This window comes from Seriola dumerili, unplaced genomic scaffold (genome assembly GCF_002260705.1).
Source record: "Seriola dumerili isolate Sdu_G_001 unplaced genomic scaffold, Sdu_1.0 BDQW01000068.1, whole genome shotgun sequence".
NCBI lineage: Eukaryota > Metazoa > Chordata > Actinopteri > Carangiformes > Carangidae > Seriola > Seriola dumerili.
In genome coordinates, this window is record NW_019174323.1 from 8,448,181 (window position 1) to 8,473,158 (window position 24,978).

General features: G+C 40.1%; 5 protein-coding genes across 5 annotated transcripts; 4 read left to right on the top strand and 1 right to left on the bottom strand.

The window, feature by feature from the left end:
• Positions 1-248: 248 nt before the first annotated feature.
• samd8 (sterile alpha motif domain containing 8) lies at positions 249-5,901 on the bottom strand. Its single transcript, XM_022742960.1, has 6 exons — positions 5,730-5,901; positions 4,209-4,784; positions 3,337-3,432; positions 3,083-3,200; positions 2,835-2,985; positions 249-2,060 (listed from the first exon to the last, which is right to left on the bottom strand). The coding sequence occupies exons 2-6, from the start codon at positions 4,763-4,765 to the stop codon at positions 1,756-1,758; spliced, it is 1,227 nt and encodes a 408-aa protein (XP_022598681.1). The 5' UTR covers positions 4,766-4,784; positions 5,730-5,901; the 3' UTR covers positions 249-1,755.
• A 422-nt stretch (positions 5,902-6,323) lies between these two features.
• On the top strand, positions 6,324-18,738 carry LOC111219605. Its single transcript, XM_022742320.1, has 9 exons — positions 6,324-6,460; positions 6,568-6,785; positions 6,922-7,115; positions 10,027-10,171; positions 10,734-10,931; positions 14,757-14,964; positions 15,979-16,199; positions 16,980-17,284; positions 18,705-18,738. The coding sequence occupies exons 1-8, from the start codon at positions 6,324-6,326 to the stop codon at positions 17,204-17,206; spliced, it is 1,548 nt and encodes a 515-aa protein (XP_022598041.1). The 3' UTR covers positions 17,207-17,284; positions 18,705-18,738.
• On the top strand, positions 8,893-13,287 carry LOC111219896 (dual specificity protein phosphatase 13-like). The gene is made up of 3 exons (XM_022742740.1): positions 8,893-9,738; positions 9,954-10,171; positions 10,734-13,287. The coding sequence occupies exons 1-3, from the start codon at positions 9,611-9,613 to the stop codon at positions 10,943-10,945; spliced, it is 558 nt and encodes a 185-aa protein (XP_022598461.1). The 5' UTR covers positions 8,893-9,610; the 3' UTR covers positions 10,946-13,287.
• Positions 18,592-22,641, top strand: LOC111219897 (dual specificity phosphatase DUPD1-like). The gene is made up of 4 exons (XM_022742741.1): positions 18,592-18,854; positions 19,081-19,298; positions 19,631-19,728; positions 22,591-22,641. The coding sequence occupies exons 1-4, from the start codon at positions 18,727-18,729 to the stop codon at positions 22,639-22,641; spliced, it is 495 nt and encodes a 164-aa protein (XP_022598462.1). The 5' UTR covers positions 18,592-18,726.
• LOC111219895 (dual specificity phosphatase DUPD1-like) lies at positions 22,530-24,949 on the top strand. Its single transcript, XM_022742737.1, has 4 exons — positions 22,530-22,666; positions 22,797-23,016; positions 23,096-23,319; positions 23,973-24,949. The coding sequence occupies exons 2-4, from the start codon at positions 22,835-22,837 to the stop codon at positions 24,182-24,184; spliced, it is 618 nt and encodes a 205-aa protein (XP_022598458.1). The 5' UTR covers positions 22,530-22,666; positions 22,797-22,834; the 3' UTR covers positions 24,185-24,949.
• The last annotated feature ends 29 nt before the right edge of the window (positions 24,950-24,978 follow it).

The window sequence follows — 24,978 nt, forward strand, 5'->3', positions numbered from 1 at the left end:
ATATAAATAATATATAGTGCAGAATTGTTATATTATTGTTTATCATCCTTTCATCAAATCTAAGTTTTGCCCACTAACCATCACGTGCTTATTGCTTGACATGCACAGCAAAGAATGGCTTTCAACAACTTTATGAACTATTTATATTTTATGCCTGCACACAGTATCTATCTATACCACACATTAACTATATGGCTGTGCAGTGATAGAAAAAAAAATAAAAAACTGGTCTTTGATTTCAGCTCTTTATTGATGGAAATGACAGGACAAGACATGAAACAAGTTATGTGGCTTTGCAGAAGCAATGAACATAACGGCATCTTTCCTCTATTAATGGTCATTGTCATTCAGAATATTGATGTTCCTAACGTGCTGTCATGACCAAAGCAATGACAACACCTCTTACTAGTGGCAAGTTTCACTGGATGAAATGTAGAGGCCAATCTGAAATCAATATTACACTTAAATAGCACATTGTGTTTCAAACAAATACATAGTCAAGAGCAACTGTAAACATATTTCTCCATGTGCATGTTGCTGTAACTCTGTACATCAAATATAAAAATACCTATCAACATTTACAAAATGAAATAAATTAATATTAACAAATTCCTACAAATTTAAGGGTCCTTTTTAAGAACTATCACCACAGATTAATGTCAAAGGATTAATATCTGGGAAAGCTCAGATGGTACTAAGGTCTTTTCATTTACACTGTATGATGATTTAAAAAAGCACTATACAACTATCCAACAGTAAACATGATAGACTTGGGACATTTCTACACAGACAAACCTATCGTGAGACTCAAGGTAATTGGCAAATGGAATTATATTTAAGACAGCTGGAAAAAAATCTTTCATTCCAGGTTTTTGGCCGATAAAGACATTTCTTGAATGCATCTTTTCCAGGACTGGTAAAGAAAAAGCAGGCTGCGTAAACAATAAAAACAAAGTCAATATATGTTGCAGTTTATCTTACGTTGAGCCATCAATTTCTCTGTCAGCATTCAGTAACATTGTCAAAATGTAAGCATAATCTCAAGGAATGCAGAAGACTTTCAGAACATCTGCTTCTCAAAAAGATGAAAAAATTGCAACATAGAAACAAGCAGTACTGTAAGGTAAATCTTTACATATTGCTTCACCAGTGGTCCACAGTTATGTTTTGATAAATTACAAAGTGGGATGTAAAACAAAACTTTCAGTCAAGAATCAAGATCAAAACCTTGAAATGATTAGGTATTTCAATTGCATGAGAAATGCCTAACTGCTGGGAAAGATAAGATACACTGTTGCCTGAGAATTGTCTGATGTAGCTTCCTTTTATCCTGTGCTATCCATATACTAAGTATATTTTAAGTTGGGAGGTACTGAAAAATGCAATTCATGCTACATAAAATGATATCCCTTTAGAAGAAAAATGAGCAACCAATCAATGAGACATATCTCCACTGTATTCAGTTTTCAAATCAAGCAAAGAGTGTTAATAGGGCTTTTAAGAGACTCTACAGGGTTTTGTCGATTTTGTTTAATCCTCATAAAAATGGTGACAGGGGAAGTAGTTAGAAGCTACATCCCAGAATATAAGGAGGTATGGCTCTGTGTATCCCATCAGGCGTCGGTGCTGACAGGATGACATCAGGTGTCTTTGTTGATGAGGATATCACACATCGCCTCAGTTGGCAACTTGACAAAGCAGACAAAACAGCACAGGTTAAGTAGTGTCTGACAGAACCGCTGCTGCTCCCGCTCTTTATCCAATCAGCCGCCTCATCACAGCAGGTTTAGAGAAGGGCCAGCAGTACTCGTTGGGGACGGGCCCGTTAACATTGCACTCGAAGAAGGAGAACATGGGGAACCAGATGCGCGCTCGTCGACTCTGCTGGTAGGCCCGGGTGTTAGCCAGAGTGTGGTAGTATAGGAAGAGTCTGGTAGTGATGTAGAAGGCTATGAACACGTCGATGGAGTAGTGTTCATGTGCAGCCAGGATGAAGAAGATGCCGAAAAGATTGAGGACCCAGGACAAGGTGTGTATGAAGTTCCAGCTTCGTGGAGTGTCTGTGTAAAAGAAGCAATAAGAGCAGTTTTGAATACTTATTTGGATTTACACTATACCAACCAGCAGTATAGCATACTCTTATGTGAAAGGCCATTTCTGTCCAGTTCAGACTACAGCTGTGTACTTTTTAAATTTCAGTTGTAGTACCAAAGAAAAACACTGTGTGGCGACAAAAGGACAATATTCACAAATATGGTTACACTCTCATGATTTAGTATTTTAACCCTGTTTTCACAACTTCAGTTCATAATTTCTCATGATGTTCATGAATGAATAAGAATGAAGACAAAATCTGGCAACCACTGTGACATTTCAAGGTTATTTAAGTGTTCATACCAAATAAAAACAGCTCGTAACTCATATTTCAGTGTGTGTTTAGTGCATTTACATCTTGTGTCACTAATAAAAAGATTATTTCATCATTTAAAATCTAGATGGATGGATGGAAAATGATAAGGCTGAAATTGATCTGAATTTGTGAAAAGACCGGAGTGCCTGTAAATCTGTCAAGTTAATGCTTCAGATATTCATGAACCTGCAATATTAGGGGAGAAGCCACATAGTTAATTTGAGCTCAAAGATCATTAATGGAAGACTTGGCATTTTAAGAATCAAATTCAGTTATTATTCATTATTATCATTCTTCCAAGTTCATTTCACCATAATATTAACATTAAAGGTTTAAGCGGCTCTTGAAGTATAAAGTTAAGTGTTTCTGTTCCCTGCTGAATGTAAATCAAAGCAGCTAGACTGTGTCAACAGAAGCTACTCACACTCTGTGACGAAGAAGTTGAGCATGGTGAGGACCACGGTGTGACCGCTGAACATGTAGTCACCACATGTATGCACTCCTGTCAGGGTCATCCCAAAACCACTCCAGATGGCCACAGCTCGCTGCAGTTTGGCCCACATGTCGCCATATATCTAGAAGGAGGGAGAAATTGAAACAATTAATACTACTTTCCAGAAGGCACAAATGTAGTGTTTAAGATATGATACATTCAAAACAGATTAGCGTTACCTTTCCCGAGCACTGCAGGTGCTGTCCTGGCACTGACAGGGAGGTGACAAACATGGTGATACAGCGCAGCATGAACACAGTCCCCATGAGGCTGCACATGCGTCGCAACAGGATGGACCTACAAATCATGAGAAATAATCATCCTGACTCTTCCGCGTATTTGATTTATGGGACACACTGTAGGTGTCCCACAGAACAATCCCTGCAGTGACAACATTGCACTGCATTGATGTGAAAGACTGTCAGGACTCTACCTGTGTTTATGCAGCAGCAGAACAAGCAGCCAGATGTTACAGAGGATCACTCCACATGCTTCAGCCATGGCAAAGGCCCAGGGTATTCTAGGCACGCTATTGAAAAGGGAAAAAAAAAAGAGCTCAGTGCTGAAACAACTCGGTGCTTAATTAATCAACAAAAACTAAATCGAAAATAATTTTGGTAAATCATTTATCAACCAAAAATTCCAAACATTTCCTGATTCCAGCTTCTCCAAGTGAGGATTTGTTGCTTTTCCCTGTTTTATATCCTTGTAAATTAAATATTTTTTTTGCAAAATCAATTTCAAAATGTCACCCCATTTATATTCACAAAATGCCCAATACACAACTTTTAAAAAGTTTACATTTCCCAGGCTCTCTTTTCTATCTTCAAAGTTTCAAATGATTTTAAAAGCTTTAGCTAATAATATCTCTAGATTGAGGCAATCTGTAAAATTTGTTACAATCCTGAATATATGTCCTCAGCATGTTTCACTTCTCCAAACAAATACTGGCATGTCCCTGAACTCACCTCTCCCGCTAAGCTAAGGCATTCAGTGAAAAGCTCAAAGCTGGTCATAAACAACAGGTCACACTACAAAGTAGGTCACTTGAAAAAACTTTCAAAGATCTCTTTGAACCAAAGCTAGCCCATCAGGAATATATGAGGACAATAATAGAAACATGCTACAGGGAAGTAGGGCAGTTATACTGTCCACCATCTGGTGTGATATTCTGTCAGTTGATAAAAAATATATATTTTTGTTTCATGCTGTCTTTGACATTACACTGCTGACTTGTTTCTTTTTAAGGCACAGATCAGTAAAATAGAGTGGCTTAAAACTAAATGTGAGCTGACACACACCCACCTGTCTAGGAAAATATCTGGCAGCGGAGGGTATGTGCGCATGTCAGGGACCCTCTCATGCACTATGACCATGACAAAGGATGTGAACCCAAACACAAACACCACATAGATGGAGCTGAGCACTGTCTTCCAGTACTCTGGATCCAAACGCCTCGTCTGCTGCTTGTACTTTCCATTAGTGTACTGGTGATACTCCTCTCCCACTGGTGCTGTGTCAGTGCTGTCACAGTCTCTACCCGGGTCTCCATTACACAGCCAATCCAAACTGCCTCCGGAGCCTGTAGGAGAGTGGCCGTCAAAGGGAAGACCCAGCTCCTCCAACACATCAATGTTCTGTTTCTGAAGTTTGCGGATCGACACCATCAGCCGCTTGATGTCCCCCAGCACCTTGAGCTCCAGAGGTTGCGAACGGAGGTCATACTCACTGAGGGCAAGCAGACTGGTACCATCCAATCTGTGCTTGTTGCACAGCAGGTCCACATAATCACAAAAGCCCTCTTCTCTCAACCACTTGGCAACGTGTTTGGGCGTCCAGCGACGGACACTCAGCTGGGTCATTTCCTCCTGACTCTGAAGGCTGGAGAAAAGAACATCAAACTTTATAAGTGCAACTCAAAACACTGAGCTCTCCCTTACTGTTATTATCAGTTCTTTATTGACTTCCTCCCCGGTAAACAAAGGAATCTTAAGGAGAAGTAGGCACTATTAAGCACACTTCATTTTCACTGAATCAGCACTACGAACTCCAAACACAGCACCCAAGAATGCAACATAAACAGAAAATAACTTTACTTTATGACAAAATTATAGGTGATAAACAAGAATAAAACAATTTCCTGAGCTTCACAAGCAGGTTAAGGTTTCACAATTTGAGCAAATACATGAGGCAAACAATGGCAAGAATTTGCTATAAGTTTGCACAATGGAAACCGCACCCTAAAAATCTAGGTGAAGGGCAGAGACACTCCCCAGGCTAAACGGTGACTTCAACACTTTTGTGCTAGTTATGGAGAATGACTTTTCGGTTATTATCCCAAATCTAGTTCTTTGCTGACACTTCCCTACACACTGAACTGAGTAATTCACGTTTTATCTTAACTTCACTGTTAGTGACAACAACCCTGTCTCTAAAGTTTGTTCCCAGGATTGCCAAGATATCCTTAGAGTGTCAGTATTTGTACATGTTAAGGGTTTAAATTATATGATAGGACTGTGGCATTCGTGATTTACAACTGTAACTCAAATCCACCTGCAATGACCCACATCACTGGCTGTCATTAAGTTGGGCCTGGAAGCTAATTCTACTCCTAATTTCTTTCAGTATCTTGTAAGACAACTGGCCAGCCTGGCAGCTGGCAGTGTTTATCACCATAGGTATGCCTGAGGTAGTCATGAATGCAAACGAGAGCATCCTCTCCTGTATCACAACAACCCAGCCCAGCAGGCTAATTCAGTTTTAGCTAACGTTAGCTATCATGCTATTTGTAAGCCGTATAACTGCGTGCGCCTAATGCTCACTCACCCGGACTGAGATGTAACAGAAGACGATACGGAAACGTGTTTATTCAGCTAGCTAGCTAAACGGCATCTCACAAGACTCTGAAGAAATCGTAATAGCGTTTGCTGCGATAACCCGGGCTTGTTGGAAATCATTTCTCCCCTTCGCGCTGGTTAGCATGACTGTTGACAACACTAGGCGGTAATGTCCAGAATAGCTGCGCACGTAAAAAACAACTACATGAGGCTTGGCTCTAGCTGTCCAACAGTGGCACCTACTGGTGGAAACAGGTAACTGCATCGTCTTTAGTTCTGCAGTTTTGGGTTTGTTATGATGAAAAGCAATTAATTCGTTCAGTTGAAGGCCACAAATTGAGATATTGGCAATGTGAATAAAACGTACTTCATAAATATTTAAAGGTGTGAGGGTGATCAACATTTAGAATATAGGTCACTGTTTTAATTTTAGACCAGGAGCACCTGTCCCTGTCAGTACCAACAAGGTTGTAATAAAGTCTCAACAGAGTTTGAAAATAAATGTTGGTAGAAGAAATGATACAAATGAGGAGTTTCAGAGAAGCAGTTATTTAGGCAAATATAAATGTGCATACAGTCAACAATGAATAATCTACAGGAAAATAGTCCACTTTCTCCTGCCACTCCTTCTGTGAAAGAGTTGGTGAAGGTTTTGTATGGAGGAAAAAGGTTTGGTAATCACGCGGATGAAGTTTGGCCTAACCTGTTCATTGGTGACATGTAAGTCTACAGCATTGCTCTTGACAGTTTTTACCGTAAAAATAACCCCAGGTTTAGTTTCCTTCTAATGTGTTTCTTATTATAATTCCCGTTTCCTTTGTGCACAGGTCAGTGGCCAATGATCGCTACAGTCTATGGAAGCTAGGAATCACTCATGTTCTGAATGCAGCTCATGGGAGGATGCACTGTCAGGGGAGTCATGACTTTTATGGATCCACCGTGGATTACTATGGAGTGCCTGCAGATGACTCACCGTCCTTTGACCTCTCTCGCTATTTCTCTCCCTCTGCTGACTATATTCAGAATGCACTTAACACCACTGGCGGTAAATACCCATCATATTGCTTTAATGTCACTCATTTTTCATATGCAGGCCTCTCTGCAAGTCACCCATCTTATCCTGGATAAAATCTCACATTCAGCTCATGCGTAAGGCTCATTGTAATCTTATTCTTCACCAGCTCGGGTTTTTGTCCACTGTGCAGTCGGAGTCAGCAGGTCTGCCTCTCTCGTCCTGGCCTTCCTAATGATCCACCAACATTACACCCTACTAGAGGCCATCAATAAGGTCAAAGAGCGCAGGTGGATTTTCCCAAACAGAGGGTTCCTCAAACAGCTTTGTGCTTTGGATGTGAAACTACGCAAGACATCACAAGTGCACTTCACTGAATGAAATACCAAAATGAATTGATATTCTAACTTACAGAGCCTCAAATGCCTTTTTTCCTCAAGACAAATGAATGATTCAGTATCTGCCAGTGGAGGGAGATACTGTACTTTGATTTTAGTTTGTTTCAAGAATGATATCTAATCAGATGTATTTTCCTCAACTCTGCTGCTGCGTTTGATGTGAATCATGCTGCCTTTTCACACGATACTGATCCTTATATTAATAGATAAGTGTAATCAGCACTTGGCAGAGTACATTTCTTAACTGAATATGAGGCAAGATGACCTTTGTATTGTGTTGAAGAAAAATTATATCCATTATGTTGTGGGTCAAATTAACCTAAGAGATATATTTATTTTAAAACTGTTCAAGACTGTGTGTTTTTTGTTTTTTTGTGAATGTATGTGTGCTTGCACAAAAATATTAACCTCAATTTAATTTATATTTTAAACATATCTTATATAAACCTAATGGTAAAATCATTGCAAGTTTTCATTACATTTTGTATGTTTGTGTCGGATCACTTGTGGTGGTACCATTTTATTTTAACCCCAATTTAACATTTATAAGCAACATATGACCAATCAACAGATGGTTTACAACACACTCAAATTTATTTGTAAGCAGAGTTGACATTTTAAAGTGATTATTAGTGTAATTACCGATGTCACGGAATCAAACTAATAATGCTTGATAACTTGATGTATCATGTTTTCACGAGTTCTGGACAGATCTATCAATCATTTTAAACTTGCCAGTGGATTATTTGTACATGTGTATAAACAGCTAGTAAATGTTTATCATGTGTTTATTAACTGTTTATACACATGTGATGGATGTTTCATGGGAGGACTTGTAAAATATTGATGAAAACATTATTAAACACTTGTGTGACTAAGTGGAGTCTCACAGTTTGGCTAGCACAGCTGTAAACTCTTTTCCACATGTGGTGTTGGTTTCATTGTCCTCTTAAGGAGGCAAAACCCACCAACTTTCACGTGTCATGCCAACATGTCTCATAGTTGCAGTGGCTGATTCTGGTCTGGGTCTGGGTGGTCCAGCTTGAACGTTTTTGCACAGTAGCATCCAATCATAGAGCGCGAGCTAGTCGGCCTTGTCTCTGAGTCTCAGGAATGATGAGTGCCTTCCAACCACACGCCAGTGTCATATTCTTAGAGCTCAAATGTCAATTTTATGTAACCTATTTGAGCGCTGAACAACTTTGTAGGCCCAAGGAATACATACATTTTAAATTTCTCACAGTCTGTATTGACTTTGCTGTGGTGAAGGTGACCATGACAACATGACAATCTTTAGATTTCTGTGGTCTTCTACATCCTGTGAATTAGACATAGAATCCTCTTTAGAGAGAACCCAGATCACTAACAGCTCAGAAACATCTCTTCCTCTTATTATTGGTGCCTTTCAGAGTGAAATATAATTCTTATTTCCTGGTGAATCTTCTAGAGTTCATTTTTGTTTTTGAGAAATTGTGTGTTTAACACAGCTTCTCAAACACAAAGTGTATGCACAGAAACACTAACTGCAGCAACCAAGCCTCCCCACAATCAGAATCACAGTTTCACCAGCAGGTATGCATCATAATCTCCCAGTTTTTATGCACATACCCTGATGGGTTTTACTCTCACCACACACACAGACACACAGACACACACACACACAACTGTAGATTCATCAATAATCAGAAGCAACTATTCAGATAATTAATCCATAGCTGACTCCAGGTCAAAATGACCCAGAGACCTTTATTTACGGATTTTGCGTACAGCAGCACTGACATTTTACAACACATCATTGCGTCCACATTTTACATACACATTCATGACCCTGAATGAGGAAAAGTCATTACATTTCATGGCTTAAAAGATAGGTTAATTATGTTTTTCTTCAATTTAAAAGCTGAAATGGGTGAAATTGACCTGCAACATAATAGGAGGGTTAAAAGAGACATTTGCAGCAGTGTGAGTGCTGTTTGATGTCATGTGCAGCCAACGGCAGAGCTTAATGTTTTTCCCTTTTCATCCAATTTGCTTTCACAAGATATTAATGTCAGAGCAGTAAACTAGTTGCATGAGGCTGTTACAGTATTTCTGTTCCATAAATGCTGCATTATAGTGCACTTCCCGTCATCCAGTATAAGCAATGCACTTAAACATTTTCAAAATAATTACATCTAATTATCACTGCTTTATGGTGTGATTCATCTTTGTATGAGGATTATTAAATTAGAATCCCACAGCGGTGTGAAAAGCAGAACCCAGGCTGCACTGTTTGTTGTTCTGCCCTCTGCACGTGAAAGACTACACGCTAGGTTAAGCACTAAATTGGGTAACTGTCCAGTGACAGCAGATAAACACCTGCTCGTACAGATCACCCTGAGCTGGAGTAGACGGGAACTGCTTTAATACAACAAACATTTGGACCAGGATTCGATCCAAGACGGGGAATTTGGACTCAAAATGTCAGCCCTGAACGGCAAGAGAAAAGAATATCTGACTGTAAAGGATCTGCAGAAGGTTTTGGACTCATGTAAACTTAATCTTAATCAGATTGACGAGGTCTTGCCAAACATATACATAGGGAATGTGTAAGTATACATTTTATTTCAAACTTAAACCAGACTTTATGACTTTGTCTTGCAAGGAAATGTGAAAACTGTTACTTTTAAATGTTAAACACTTTCCCAAGGTCATTACCTTTGACATAGCTCCTGCCAAAATATCACTGACATAAAATCATTGTGCTGTGATGCTTAGCCTTCACATAAGTCTTGAACCTCTTTCTGTCTCTTTGTCTTGCTAGGGCAGTAGCCCAAAACAAGGCTGCCTTGCAGAAATTAGGTATAACTCATGTATTAAACGCTGCTCACTCCAAGCGAGGCAGCATAGGGAACCGAGGCTTTTATGGCAACGACTTTGTGTATTGTGGCATTCCAGCAGATGACTCGACACACTTTGATCTGGATGTTTACTTCCAGCCTGCAGCTGATTTCATTCATAAAGCTCTGAAGACACCTGATGGTAAGGTTTTTTTCTCACATAAATTATCATGTTTCTGCACATTGAGTTTTTATCATAGAATTCAGGAGCGATAAAAATTGAGTCATTTACTGCAAAAATATTGTCCTTTTTTTTAAATCCCTGCACATCACATCTTTTATTTCACTCCATAAATCCTTTATAAACCCATCCACTCAAATTCTCCCATCACATTGTCCTTTCAATGTCACCTGTCACCACAATGTAGCACAGCTTGTAATGGTATGTAAGTGTATTTTCAGCCAGCAGTAATAATAAGGGTCTTACCTTGCAGAATTTAAGTCTATAATGTGACCATGGCACCTTTCAAAGAACCTATCAAGCAGAGGACGAGTTGGGATTAAAGAGACAGTCGGGGCCCGTCTGCAAAGGGACCTTAAATGAACAAAGGCAATGAATTGTGGGCACTATTTTTAGCTCACAGCGGGAGAAAAGAAAGGCCACAGCGTGAGACGAGCAGCCATGTATGATATTAATAAGACTGAGGCCTCTCACTAATCCTTCCTTCACATGCCCCTCTCCCTTCATCTTGTCTATTCTTCAGGGAAGGTTCTGGTGCACTGCATCATGGGAATGAGCCGGTCATCGACATTGGTGTTAGCATACCTCATGATCTACCGTCACCTCCCGCTCAAACAGGCTTTGCAGAAATTGATCCAGAAGAGAGCCATCTACCCCAACAGGAATTTCCTGGCTTTGCTGTTGGACCTAGATCTTCAGCTGACAAGAAAAAAGAAAACTTGTCAGATCCTGTGATGAAGAGAAGAAGTTTACAGTCTTTGGCCACACAGCGAGGGATGGTGATGCCGGTCAGCTCATTGGTCCAACTGCCCAGACTGAAATATTTCTACAGCTAATGACTGTCGTGAAATTTGGTTCAACTAATGACTGACTTTGTCAGACTCAGCTGTACTTTGAGATTAGCACGGACATATCAAGATAGCATGTTAAACATAAACTTTTTTATTTTATTTTTAAATCAGAGAGCTGTATAACGCCACTGCATTTCAATGATTCATCCCTCAATTTTTTTATTAGCATGTTAAATGTTGATAGACTAACATAATTACATATTAAAGTGCTAAATATTAAAGAGGCAAAACCGGCACACGCAAAATCTTCATATTTAATCCAATATAACAATGTTGCAACACGTATTGCTGCTTCAGGTCAGTCTGAATATTAGAATCTTACATGACATGTCAAACATTAGCATCTTAACATGCTAACTGTATGCATTAACACGCTAACATACTAAACAATGCATGCTAACATTAGCAGATTAACATGCTATTGTTAGCATGCTAACATGTTATTGTAAATGTTAGATGCTAACAGTATGTTAACATCCAGTGAGCTAGTTGTTCACGTGCGTGGAAGTATGATAGTAGTAGACATGTCAATATGCTAACAAGTGTTAGCATTCAGTACAGCTGAGGCTGACAAAGTACATGTCAGACCGGAAGAAAGTTGAACCAAATCTGATGACTTACAGCAGCTGAGCCTGAAAAACTGTGTCTGAGATGTTAAGGTAACCGTAGCAACGTGACCTTTCCTCCGGCGCCACCCTCAGGCCAAGCTTTACATTTTTACCAAATTTTTGGAGAGGATCTAACAATGAATTGAAAAGTTGTCTCTCCATTAAAATCCAAATCTGTTGCCTGGTTTGTAATGAGCTGTCCTACCTCTCCATGGACTCGCTAACATGGCCATAGACTGACTTTCTTTTTGATGACAATGAATGTCTTAACAAAAAGACAGTTTGGTTGGTTTGGTTGAAACTTAGTGTAATGTGAAGTGAAAACAGCGACAAGAGCACTAATGCTATTGAGATTTTATGACTATTTATGTCTTGAACTATGTCTTTACCTCTCACACTTGTAAGATGGCTTTTTCTTCAGCACGTCAGTTTGTATCACAGCACAAATGGACCAAATGTCTTATGAAATTTTTTTTACAAAGCATCATAATTTAGTAAACTCTATAGATGACTCAGAAAAGAAAGGAAATGTTTCTGCAAGTGAACATTCAAATTCAAAACGGGAATCAATCCACAGCAACTGTCTCTTTAATAAGACCAACCCATGAGTGTTCACAGTATGAAATTCCTTGTTTTCGACAAGCTGGTTGAGCTGATTGCTACTGTACATCAACAGGTTTCCGTTCTTTTGACTGTCCTTGAAATTAACGGTGGAAACATTAGGAATGTCAGACACACACACACACACACACGCATCTACTATATAGTAGAATTTGACACCAGTGATGATTTCTACCTGTTTAAATGAGCAGCTCATTGCAAATAACCCATGATTATTATGATTAAAAAACAGCAGAATGTGAAAAACTACACTGAATGAAATTACATGATTTGCATTGCTCTGTATTGCAGAAGTTCAGCTTTAATATATGAGTTTCGTATGTGTATATTTTATTTGGATACAAGGAGAAAAAGGTAAATTTAGGAAGTTTTGCAAAGAATGTTTACATGATAAAAAGAAATGTTCATCTTTCTACACTTGTATAATTCTTTTTCTTATGTTTTTGTCAAGACTGAGTATGTGAAGATGTGTTTAAAGTTACCAGTTTTTCTGATGGTGTGTTGAAACCTATGGTGTGTGGTGTGTTTTTGTGCTTTCATTCATTTAATAATCCATATGTAAGAAAAAGAGATCAGAAACTCCTGACGACCAAATGTCCAGGTGCTGATTTAAACACATTTCACTGTGGAGAAGATTGTCAGTAAAGACTGTGTCAGATTTAAGCTGAAGCACAGCAGCACTGATCTAATTCTCTTGCTATTGAAAAAGCCGTGTCCTATCCTCCCTCCTGTGCTGGCAGCTCGGGTAACCTTTAAGGAATGCAGAAGATGATGCCAGAATTATTTTGGGCTGAGATTCAGATGTTAAAATAGCAAAAAAGGTTGCAGGGTAGATTACCAAGGAGAACGCAGACAGTTGTGCTGTCGACCTACATGTAGCTCTACAGAGAGACCTTGAAAAAGCGACGTTTCCAGCCAAGGCAAGTGTCTACTAACAATGTTTTCTTATGAATTTGTTAGATAGAGGTCCATGTTGGGAAATATTTTAGTATGTACATAAATTGTAGTGTATGGATCTCTTATACTGTGTACCTTTGTTTGCAAGGTAAACATGTTCATAAAACACTCTTATAAATATGAATACACTGTGATGACACTGCATTGCCTGATGGATTACACTTTCTTCTGTCATTAATTTGCTCACAAATCCAGAGGAACCACATCCAAAAGGCTAAACAGGGAGGTGTAATTCATAAAAACCACCAAGAAGAGGCCCGGAGGAGGTAAAAAGCCATTTTTATTTGCCCTCCATGTTAACCGTGGGCACTTTCCCATACATAGCATCTTTAATTACACAGAAGTAGAGCAGGAAGGACAGGTTAGCCTAAGGGGGGAGGCTATGAAAGCAGTGCTGCACTTCAACATGTGCACCAGGGAAATCAGTTCTCTGCCCTGACTGTGGGAGGGAGGGAAGGGTTGTACTTATAGATCAATGAGGAGAAAGAAGAGCCTCCAGGTACTCTGGGCACATGTTGTACTTGTGCAAAGACACACTTTCCTCTGCCTTCAAGACTTACATACTCATATGCATGGAGCGTACGCTGGGTAAGGTGCAGCTTTTCTTGCATACACATGCCCTGAGTGACACACTTGCAACCATGCACATGCAGAGATGGATAAAGCCATCATGATGTTTGAGTGCACCTCCATATGCCACAGCAGCTTAACAAAAGGTCACTGAAACAGATTTGGTCTCAATGACTCATCCCTGTGGACACAACAATAAGTCTCCAAACCCTGAGTGCCACATTATGTCTCCATACACCAGCAGAATGCAAATGAGAAGCTGAGCTGGGCTGCCATTGGTTTCTTTACTATAACAATGCATACACAACACTTGTACGTGCCGAGCCTGGAGCAGAATCACACAGCTGCCTAAATGGATGCTAATGTATACAGTATGCATAGTATAAGTCTCTCTAAAGCCCAGTGTGTAAATTGTAAATGCATAGGTTAGACTTGCGTGCAGAAAATGAAAAGCTGATGTTTATAAGCCTTGAATAACAATTTTCTGTATCTCTGGAGATAAATACATCTACCAAGTGCTACTGAACTGTAGATGAAATAATGAGAGTATCACAGGGTCATCTTACAATTATGTGTTCCTATGGGCCTTTTCAGCTGTGGAGTGCATTTATTGACATGATTATGGTCTATATTTAACGGCTGTATGCCTGCTATAATCCCACATCATATTTATTGTATTTATAGCTACCTAAAATGATGCCCTCAGTTCAATAAAGCCTATTAGAAGTTATCTGTGGAGTTATTTAGCATTAATAGGAAAATCTGATGGTGCCTGAAACTGTATCGACATTTCCTTTCTTAAACTGTAAATGAGCAAAGTAAAGAAAAAACCAAACAGTTTTGACCCTTTTGACGACTTCTCAGCACTCAGCGAGGTCCAAGTTTCATTGTAATAACATATGTTTTCGGTTAAACTCTGTGAGGATATGAGGATATGAGTATGTGGTACCTCTGTGTGGCAGGTTGTAAAAGCAGAAGTCAAGTGTCCAGACATGCCCAGAGGCCTTAGCTGCCTGGCGAGCCCTGAGGGGTTGGACGGCAGGTATGAGACCCCCCCGGCTTCAGAGCTCCAGAGGCTGATGTGGACAAAGACAGGGACCAGCAACCATCTGGATGAGGTTCAGCCCAGGATCTATATTGGAGACATGTGAGACTGGAACATAAAAAAATAAAAATAAAAAGTCAACTTTTTTTCAGAACCACTTTACACTTAGGCTAATAAAGGATTTACATTTTTTTATTATTAACAATGCCTCACTCGTACATAAATAATGTCATTTGTAGTGTTGAACCCACAGAGAATTGCCACCTGACTTGGTTGCCCTCAGCTCTATGGCACATTTCAGGGTCTCTCAGCCCATTGCTCGACCATATCAGTAAAAAAAAAAAAAAAAATGGCTAAACAAATCACTAGTATGGCACCTGCCTAGCATCAAACAGAAAAGTTAGCAACAAGCTGGTGAACACAATGGAGCATTTAGCCGCTACATATCCAGATATCAACAGAGTTAAAATTGCATTCATCAGGCGGCCATAAACACCACACCCAATAATTGATAATCCTGCTTCATGTCTGCCGAATAAATTAGCAACTGTTTACCAACAAGTTTGCCGTAAATATCGATGCTCACTCCTTGTTTCTGCCGCCCCCTAGTGGTAAAAAGCAGTTATCGCAGGTTCCACAAAGGTGTTAAAGTTCTTCAATAAGAAGTTAGAAGTTGTACAGTAGCTTTAAGTGGTCATGAGACTTTGAGCCCAAATGTAAATGAAACAATGCTGGACCTTTCATTAATGAATCCTTCAAGTTTTCACCTGCTATGTTTTTGTTGTTAGACACCTATGCTAATAATTAGCACATTACCTTGTGTGTTACCTTAAAAGACAAAGCAAACTACTGTTTGTTACACAAACCAAAAGGATCCACAATGTGTCATAAGTTTGTCTAATTTATGCACTAAACAGCTTATTACTGACCTACAAAGCATTAGTAAATGTATTATTAATCATAAATATGACAACTTATAAATTATTTATAAGCCTTCCTTATTACACAATAGACACATGTGTTGTTTACTATCATGAAATGTGCTCATAGAGATAGCCAACCCTTCTTTCATTTGCCTGCACTGACAGATAATCAGGCAATGCTTTTTCTCTTTAGGTATGCAGCCAAAGACAAGAGGACACTCCAGGCTCACCACATCACCCATGTACTTAACGCTGCTGATGGGAAGTTCAACGTGAACACGGGGCAAAGCTTCTACAGAGACACCAAAATCACTTATCATGGAGTGGAAGCTTTTGACATGCCATCCTTTAACTTGAGTCCCTTCTTTTACCCAGCAGCCAATTTCATCAAGAAGGCTTTGAGCTCGCCCACAGGTGAGGAGCTCTCACTGTGCTCAAGGTATTCCTCATCATTTTTACACATTAACTTGGTGAAGACATTTTTTTTCTGCAAGGTAAGGTAGTGAAACATTTGTCAGTCAATTCCCATTACAGCAGCCCCCAGTTGTATTAGTCATTAAAATGCAAATCAAACACTAAACATAATATCAAGCTAATATCTTTCCCCCACGGTAATCTTCTCATAAGCTCAGACCTTGGCCAGGAAAATTGGTTTTAAATGGATTGCCCTGGTAATTTGTAAGCAACACTTTTATTGGACATGGAAATTACACAATTATGTTTGTGGCCTGTGCCTGCCTGGCCTGTTATGCAAAGTGAAGTCAGTATCTGACATGACAGTAATAAGATGAGGCCTCCTCCTTCACATGCTGGCTGATCGGGGGCTCCAGTGTGTGGCGGTGCCTACAGTAATCCTCGGCAGAAATACACAGACGCCAAGACAGTTCAATTACGCGCTCCTCTGCGCCCTAATCCTCAAGCCCGATAAGGAACCAGGGATTACCGTGTGTAGAAACATTTGTTGCAACATTGTTGAAAACTTTTAGTCAGGAGTTAGAAGTACTCTTCTCTGTGATGTGCACAGCTTTTTAATCCATAGCGGAGTAACAAATTAGACAGTTAGAATAAAGTTCACCACAATAATCCAGTCATTGCATGGTTGTAAATACAGACAGGGAGCCAGCAGGGATTGGCTGAGCTCTGAAATGATCCACAGGAAATGGATGTTGAGTTTTTGTTTCCACTGATTGGTAGGTAAAGTGTTCGTCCACTGTGCGATGGGTCTCAGCCGCTCGTCCACGTTGGTCCTGGCCTATCTGATGATTCACGAGAACATGACGCTGGTGGATGCAATTAAGGCTGTCAGCGCCAACAGAAACATCTCACCTAACGCTGGCTTCCTGGAGCAGCTCAGGGAGCTGGACAAACAGCTGCACTTCCAAGGATCATCGAGGAGCTGCAGCGCCAATGGGCGGACTTGAGATAAAATCAGGTCATAATCGTGGATTACCATGTTGCCAGTGTTTCACTTCCAAGTTGCTATTTTTTTCTGAAAAAATGTAAGTACCCTATACTACATAAAAAGATAAGCCTGTAACTCCATCGTTTTATTGTTATAAACAAATATCATTGAAAGACCAAAACCAATAATGAATTTATTCTAGTAACCACTGTCTGTCTAGACACAATCAGGAACTAATAAAAAAAACATAAAAGATCCATGGAGGTTCACTGGATGTCATATTACTTTTTTTTTTACAATTGCCTAAACCGATCTCAAGGTTGCACTGCTTTTTCAGCTGCTCTTTCCAGTGTAGAGGTGAATTCCTTAAAGATACACTGAGGAGTTTCTGATCACTGGTAGAGCTATGGAGCAATGCTATTATGAGTGAGTCCAGTTTTGTTTGTGCATGTGTACGAGGACACACAAGCCTGTGCAAGGCAAGCACTGGGCCCATGAGGTACACATTCCTGCCAGTGGTTTTTCACACTACTCCACTGACTGACTGATGGTGGCAGTAAGGAGGAGACATGTGGTAATGCACCAACAAAGGCAAGGAAGAAGACTGCAAGCTTGCAATAAAATAGCTTTGCAAACATTTCATGTATGAGGAAATACATTAACACCTTTGTTACACATTTAGAATACACACAGAAATAGTGAATGTAAACACAAAAAAACTCCATAGGGCACCTTTAATGTGCTCAGAAAAAATAGAAAATATCAGCATCTATAATTCCATGACAAATGGGTAGAATCAATCTGCTATCAAAAATCATGTGATGTGATGGAAAGCTCCAAAATCGCTACTAAAAGGAGCTCGAGCTGAAATCATTTAATCAAGCTTAATTCATCAAGCTACACTAGTTTAATCTTGCGTAGGTTATTTCTCTCATCAGTGGCAACACTACACTATGTCCCTGTGTATGCTCAGTCATGTCTGTAAAATAAATTAATTGTTGGTTTAGTCTCGTCAGACGATTTGTTGTTTAAAATTAAAAGCTGAAATAACCTCAGCGTTTAGCTTTAAATTCCCTGTGTTAGGTACAAATTGATGTGGTTTGAAGTGACTCAGTGTGGAAGCCAGACAAAAAAATTCCTCTCTATGTTTTGAGTCACATTACAACTGTAAGCACTGCTGTGGTTCTGTAGTTAAAGTTGTCACAACACAAGCTGCCTGGCTTCTGTCACAGTCATCTGAGGAATAAATAGTCCACATTGCTCCTGCCCCAGACTCTGGCATCTTCAGCTGTCTCATTCCAGCGGGGCTCAGCCTCTAAACAACACTGATATCCAGTTCAGATGGAAAACAGAGCAAGCAGCACCAATATGGTTCATGTTTACTAAATGCCTACAGGATGAAAAACAGGAGCAGGGGAAGCTGCAACGACTTCACAAGTTTTCCATCCAGGAACATCGAGTATTTGGGGAAGTTATCTAACTTTAAATTTGTGTAATTTGTGATAATTATATGACAGCACCAAAGTGAAAGATGCAGATATGAGCCCAGAGGAGGAGCCAGAGTATCAGACACCACCCACCTGCGATCTGCTCAGCCGTCTGCTGACGAACAGACGCCCCACTGGAGCTGTCAACGAGGTTTGGCCCAACCTCTACATCGCAGACGCGTGAGTGACATTCTCACTTCAGGGCCCCGCTGCAATATGGTGATCTGATTGTGAAACTGTCGCTGCAAACAAGTCCTCTATTTGTCCAACTGATGGGACAAATATAGAATCTGTACATTTCAGTCACCAGTAATGCATTTGCAAACATATGCTTACGGAGCTGCTCAAGGGCAAGGGGAATCACAACAAATTGCATATCTTGTATCATCTCTTGTGTTGTTTACAGGGCTACAGCTCAGGATAAAACCCTGTTAGTGAATCTGGGAATAACACATGTAGTGAACGCTGCAGATGGCCCCCAGCACATTGACACGGGGCCATGTTTCTACAAAGACACCAACATACTGTATCATGGAGTAGAAGCACCAGACTGTAAAGATTTTGACTTAAGCCCATTCTTCACTGAGACGTCTGATTTCATTCATGGCGCTCTGAGCCAGAAAGGTAGGAGTCCGTTTGAGCCAAAGAAAATATTAGGAGTGTAATATAAGACTGTATATCATAGCTCAGTATACTGAGGTGTAAAAATCTGGCAATGTGCATCATCAAGCTGAAAACTGGATTGTAATTTTAAATAAATCTGAGAAGTTATGGTTCAAAACTTCTGTTTAGTCTGCATGTACAAAACGCAGGAACGAATGAATAAATGTCATCCATCAAAACTAAACTCTCACAGGTCTACGTTGGGGTTTTGTGGCCAGCTGAGTTGTTTGCTGTCTTTACAGAAGACACTGATATTTGAGGATATTTGAGGTGACACTGTCTCTTGTCTGCAGGTAAGGTGCTCGTCCACTGTGCTCGAGGAATCAGCCGCTCGGCGACTCTTGTGTTGGCCTTCCTCATGGTCAAAGAGAGACTTACCCTGGTGGAGGCAGTTGAGGTCGTGCGTGAGCACAGAAACATTCTTCCCAATGTTGGATTTCTGAACCAGCTCCGTCACCTGGACTCCACCGTGGCCCTGCAGAGGAGGACAACAAAAACATCGAGAAGTGGAGATAAGAAACCATGAGAGAGACTTTGGTCCAGTGTGATTGCTTGAATGTTAGAGAACAACTGTTTCCTCAGTTTTTTTTTTTTTTGGGGGGGTGTTTTTCATTATATTTCTGTGTATGTTTAAAATCAGTTAACATACTCCTGAAATTTGCTTAAGTTGTCTAATCCATCACATCAAAAGTTCACATGTTGACAACTTTAACTCAAAAATAATAACATAACTGACAAAAAGCAAAGTGAAGAGTTTATTAAATTAAACTCAGGCTCTTGGGAGCTTAGAGGCTTCAAAATTTCACTTTGTCTTCGGAGCGTCATTATTCTGAGACCGTGTGAGTTACAGACGTGCCGTTCTTTTTCTCCTTAAACTAGACAACTGGCGCTTTCTAACAAACCCTTGCAACTCACTGACTTCGATCGATACACCGATATTAAAAGTGACGAAATATTTGGAGTAATCTTACCGTTTCTCTGGGGCTTTGCTACTCTCTGCGTGTTCATTGATCGACTCTCATCCGCATTCCTTGCTAGTTGCGTCTACAGTCGCGTCACTCAATTCGACATTCCTATTGGCTCCAGTGGGTGCGGTCACAGCCAATCAGAGTGTCTGATTCAGAGGCTTCGCCTGCCTTGGCTGTGTGCCTGCTGTATACCCAGACCACTGCTGTTTTATTGTGAGAAGTTGTTTACTGAAGTGACAGGGTAAAGACAGAAGGATGTGACCAGTCAGATGTTTAGTGCAGCAGAGGCTTTGGAGCTGATTTTTTAGGGAGAAGACAAAAGACGCCCCTAAATGCTGCTCCAAAGAATGAGCATAAGTCATGAACAGATAGAAATAGAAACTTGAAAAGACCTCTAGAACAACTCAGACAAATATGTACAACTTTCTGTGTTGAAATTTTCCTTCTTTATTATGGTTTAGAGTGTTTTTATCAAGGTCCATTTTCTTTTCTTTTCTTTTTTTCTTTTTTTCTTTTTGTTTTATGGGCTATTAACCTCTATTATACTTTCCTGAAGTCTTTATTGGGTGGGTTAAGCTGATTCTGAATATGTGTTAGAACTTTTAGAAATGACAATTTTATTAAGAAAGGTTAGCTGTAGACCTAAAACTTGAGATTTAGACTCAAATCATTCTCACGAACAAAAATGAGGACTTCAGACTTGACTTTAACTTTGCCATGAGACCTAATGAACTTGAGACTTGAGTTCCTAAAGACTTGACATGATGTGACACTTTCTGCTGTCTTTTTTGAACTGATAAAATCCTGAAACAGTAAAAACTAAAAATAAACAACAGCCATTGCAATATATATCATTTTCACATTCATTGACTATGGCAGTCCTTGAAAGGAATTGATCTTAGACGTGTTAAAGCACAGCTAAAAACTGCTTTGAGGAGGAACATGTTCACATGCCGTGTCGTTTTAAACGTCAGTATTCAGTTACCGGAAAGACTTTCATTTTGCTGTGACAGACTTGACTTGGACTTGTCTCCAATGATACAGAAATAACTTGAAAAGGTTTTGTTTTCATTTTGGTTGGAAATGATTGAAAAACAGCCAAAAAATATAGAAATAATATGTAGTTAAGGAACTTAAAGATACAAAAACACTGGAATTGTCCTTTAAGCTCATGTCTAATACACAGCACAATCGATATTACAGGGCCCATTAAAACAAATGTGGCACAACTGCCAAAACCCCTGCTGTACTCGAACAACACAAAGACAGTGGTTGCCTATAAATAAACAATGCTCCACTTATTTATTCACATTTCTCAAAATACCAAGTCTTAACTGCTGCAATCCAACGTCGTACAGTTAAAACTGTGATGTCTAAAGAGGCTTGATACAAGATGACAAAAATATGCCAGCATGGTTCTGAGCGTGTATACAGATTCAGGTCAGACTTTGAAAAGAGATGAAACGCTGAAGCCATCTTAATAAGAGATGCTCTCCAGAGCACGCTGGGAGACAGAGAGTGAGAGAGATGCTGTCAAAATAAAAGGAATTGGATATCACAGGTTTAATGATTTCACTGTCAGAATGAATGATGGCAAAGTATGAAGATATGAGGGAAAAATAAAGGAGTCTGATGGTGTGAAAACTCTGTCTGACATGTTAGCAGCTTCATCCAGCCATTCTGCAATACAGTCATCATCACACTCTCACTTTGGGGGCTTGCATTTAGATCACTGAATGGACCATGCATATCATATAACGGGGAATCAAAGACATGTGCCATCCTGTGAAAAACCTCATCTGTCTAACAGTCTGACACATTTCAGTTCTCTTTTGGCCCTGAGAGGCTCCAGAAGATGCAGAACATCCTTAACGGGTGTTGTGAGGCAGCGCTTACATGGTTTCTCCCGGCGTCTGTAGATATGCAGAAAGGCTAAGAGAGACTGACACAATTTCCAGGAGTTGTTCATACGGCTGAGCAAAAGCTCAGAGTGCCCTGTTCACTCCAGTGAATATGGGTATCCTTTGGCAAATGCAAAGTTTGGATAAGCACAGCTTCCTGCCAGCAGCAGAGATTAAAGTTGTGTGTTTAGAAGTGGATGGCAGGGACTGGCTGGGTGGAAGTTTTCCCCACAGGCAGAGAATGTGGCAGCTAAGGTCAGGGGCCCGCCACATCACAGCCCTAAAAATATCCTCTGCATTTGATGCCCGTCACAGAGCGGTTATACAATCTGTGCCCTGACTTGAGCCTGCCAGAATTAAACCTTACCATGTTCTGCCTTTAAGGACTGCTTCACAACAAGCCGCCACAATGATGAAAACAAAGTGTTCGAGTAGGAAAACCAAGGATTCCGATCTCTCGGTGAGTGGTACTGAAGATGCATGTGAAAGACAAAAACCAAAACCTGTATATTTCTTTTTTCATGACTGTAGATGGAAAAAAAAGTGGGAGAAAAAAAAAAGCAAGTGTGGTATTTCTTTTTCCCCTTAAGCTAATAAATCATGTGTGAAAGGAAGCCACAGTGAGAAAATGGCTTCTCACAAGTCAAAGACTGGCACCAAGATAAATGTTACAAAGGCAGCGGAGGAATCCAGTCCAGTGGATGAATATGTCACACCTGGGGGCTATGAGCTGGAGAAAATCCTCAACCGTGGGAGTGTGGCTTACACTCATGTCAACGAGGTCTGGCCTAATGTCTACATTGGGGACGAGTAAGTAAAAAAGTATGAAATTATTAAACTGAATAAAATAATAGAGGATTAAAATAATATTCACACATGCTTCTTGCAGGGAGACTGCAAAGGACAAGCACAGTCTGAAGAGGCTGGGGATTACGCACATCCTGAATGCAGCAGAGGGGACGTGGAATAATGTGGACACCGGAGCTGGGTACTACAGCGACATGGACATCGTCTACTATGGCGTGGTAGCAGAAGATGTCGCGACCTTTGACCTCAGCCAGTATTTCTTCTCTGCTGCCCAGTTTATAAAAGAAACACTGAGCAATCCTCAGAGTAAGACGACCCACAGTTAAAGGGTGTTTTCACACATATCATAGAACTGACTTTGTGGTATCTGGTCTTCATAGTTTTGGTTTGAATGACGGGGCTTCAGGATGTTTGCACCAGAACACCCACCACCGCCTGAATATGAAGTAAATCTTGTTAGTGGTGCTCAAAAGGACTTTGTTTTTCAAGCCGCAAATTAAATTTGATTCGTCCTTATCATACTGAGCAAAAGGTTTTGGTTGTAAATGTCTGGGTTTTCACTCCATCTGCCCTCAGCCTTTGCATGAAGGCACGAAAGGAATTTTGGTTTGTGAAGCTCAAAGCAATGGAAAACTAAATTTGATAAACTCTTTTCTAGGGGCAATGTCCTGGTTTCTTACCTACTGACCTTGCTCTGACAGTTTTCATAGAGACAGTTCAATACAGTTGTTTTCAAGGGGACTGTGAGAGTGAGGACTGAGGATAATTTTAGACAATGTGTGTTTGAGGACCACAAATTAAATATGGTTGCAGAAATTTTCTGCATGGCTAGATGCCACTAAGTTTGAAACAAGTTCTTTGTAATGTGGGTGAGCTGACCCGTTAAATTGACAGAAATAAGAAGAAATAAGAAAAAATGTATAATGTAGCTGTTCCCTCATTTTGTGACTTGTCTGCAGATAAACTGCTGGTGCACTGTGTGATGGGAAGGAGCCGGTCCGCCACACTCTTCCTCGCGTACCTCATGATCTGTGAGAACATGACGGTGGTGGACGCCATCGATCACGTGAAAAAGCGCAGGCGGATCATCCCAAACTGGGGCTTCCTGAAACAGCTGAGAGAGCTAGACATGCACCTCCTGGAGAAAAGAGACTCTACTGAGCAGAGTTGATTTTAAGACTCATGGGGCAAGTCGAGCCTCAGGTGAAGCCTCAAGTCAGAGGATACAAACTCAAGTCAGGTTTCAAGGAATTGGAGACAAAGTCAAGTCTCATTCAAAGAGTCAAAAGAAATTTAAAACAAGTTCAAGTTAAATCTCAATTCACTGGAGACAAGTCCAAGTTAGGTCTCAAGTTATATCAGAACAGTTCTAGTTAAGTCTGAAGTCAATCAAGACGAGACCTGGTCACGTCTCGGGGCTACCACAGCAACGCTCAAGTCCAAGTCCAGTTCAAAAGTCATTAAAGACAAGTTCAAGTTAAATCTGCAGGTTTTTAAGGTCTGAGTGTTGACCATGAAAATAACACAGCATATGAACCTTTTCCTTTTGTGTTGTTACCATGTCTTTTTCATATTAACTAATGATACCAAGTCATTTTTATTAGAGACCTAATAATTAAATATTCAGTGTGAGTGGTCATTCAAGGCCTGTCTGCTGGTGTCCCATTTATTTTTTTCAACTTTACCAGGTAAAAACCTCAGACGTCAATGTCTTTGCTTTGAAGTTTTCGTGTCAAGTCCAGTTTTCTGAGGGTGAAATTTCAAGTAAATCAAGTGTCAGAGCAGTCGAGTCTGAGTCGAGTTTCCTTTTTTACTCATGCTTTTTATTTAAAAATACTTTTCTGCAGAGAAAACAGCTGCCCGGATTATCAATGCATTCTCATTCTGTGACACGCCTCAGGCTAGCAAATGTTTCAAATTAAAGGAGAACAATCAAGTACATGGTCAATCATAATTTATTCTTAT

What these genes read in the sequence shown, in the direction of transcription:
- samd8 (XM_022742960.1), bottom strand. Translation starts at nt 4,765, where the DNA reads ATGACCCAGCTGAGTGTCCGTCGCTGGACGCCCAAACACGTTGCCAAG. An exon ending in CCAGATATTTTCCTAGACAG is followed by an intron (nt 3,433 to 4,208) that starts GTGGGTGTGTGT and finishes CCTTTTCAATAG; the next exon opens with CGTGCCTAGAATACCCTGGG. An exon ending in CAACTTCTTCGTCACAGAGT is followed by an intron (nt 2,061 to 2,834) that starts GTGAGTAGCTTC and finishes TCTTTTACACAG; the next exon opens with ACACTCCACGAAGCTGGAAC.
- LOC111219605 (XM_022742320.1), top strand. Translation starts at nt 6,324, where the DNA reads ATGAATAATCTACAGGAAAATAGTCCACTTTCTCCTGCCACTCCTTCT. An exon ending in AGCTCTGAAGACACCTGATG is followed by an intron (nt 10,172 to 10,733) that starts GTAAGGTTTTTT and finishes TCTATTCTTCAG; the next exon opens with GGAAGGTTCTGGTGCACTGC. An exon ending in AGGATCTATATTGGAGACAT is followed by an intron (nt 14,965 to 15,978) that starts GTGAGACTGGAA and finishes TTTTCTCTTTAG; the next exon opens with GTATGCAGCCAAAGACAAGA.
- LOC111219896 (XM_022742740.1), top strand. Translation starts at nt 9,611, where the DNA reads ATGTCAGCCCTGAACGGCAAGAGAAAAGAATATCTGACTGTAAAGGAT. An exon ending in AACATATACATAGGGAATGT is followed by an intron (nt 9,739 to 9,953) that starts GTAAGTATACAT and finishes TTGTCTTGCTAG; the next exon opens with GGCAGTAGCCCAAAACAAGG. An exon ending in AGCTCTGAAGACACCTGATG is followed by an intron (nt 10,172 to 10,733) that starts GTAAGGTTTTTT and finishes TCTATTCTTCAG; the next exon opens with GGAAGGTTCTGGTGCACTGC.
- LOC111219897 (XM_022742741.1), top strand. Translation starts at nt 18,727, where the DNA reads ATGAGCCCAGAGGAGGAGCCAGAGTATCAGACACCACCCACCTGCGAT. An exon ending in AACCTCTACATCGCAGACGC is followed by an intron (nt 18,855 to 19,080) that starts GTGAGTGACATT and finishes TGTTGTTTACAG; the next exon opens with GGCTACAGCTCAGGATAAAA. An exon ending in GACTTACCCTGGTGGAGGCA is followed by an intron (nt 19,729 to 22,590) that starts GTTGAGGTCGTG and finishes TCTGCCTTTAAG; the next exon opens with GACTGCTTCACAACAAGCCG.
- LOC111219895 (XM_022742737.1), top strand. Translation starts at nt 22,835, where the DNA reads ATGGCTTCTCACAAGTCAAAGACTGGCACCAAGATAAATGTTACAAAG. An exon ending in AATGTCTACATTGGGGACGA is followed by an intron (nt 23,017 to 23,095) that starts GTAAGTAAAAAA and finishes TGCTTCTTGCAG; the next exon opens with GGAGACTGCAAAGGACAAGC. An exon ending in AACACTGAGCAATCCTCAGA is followed by an intron (nt 23,320 to 23,972) that starts GTAAGACGACCC and finishes ACTTGTCTGCAG; the next exon opens with ATAAACTGCTGGTGCACTGT.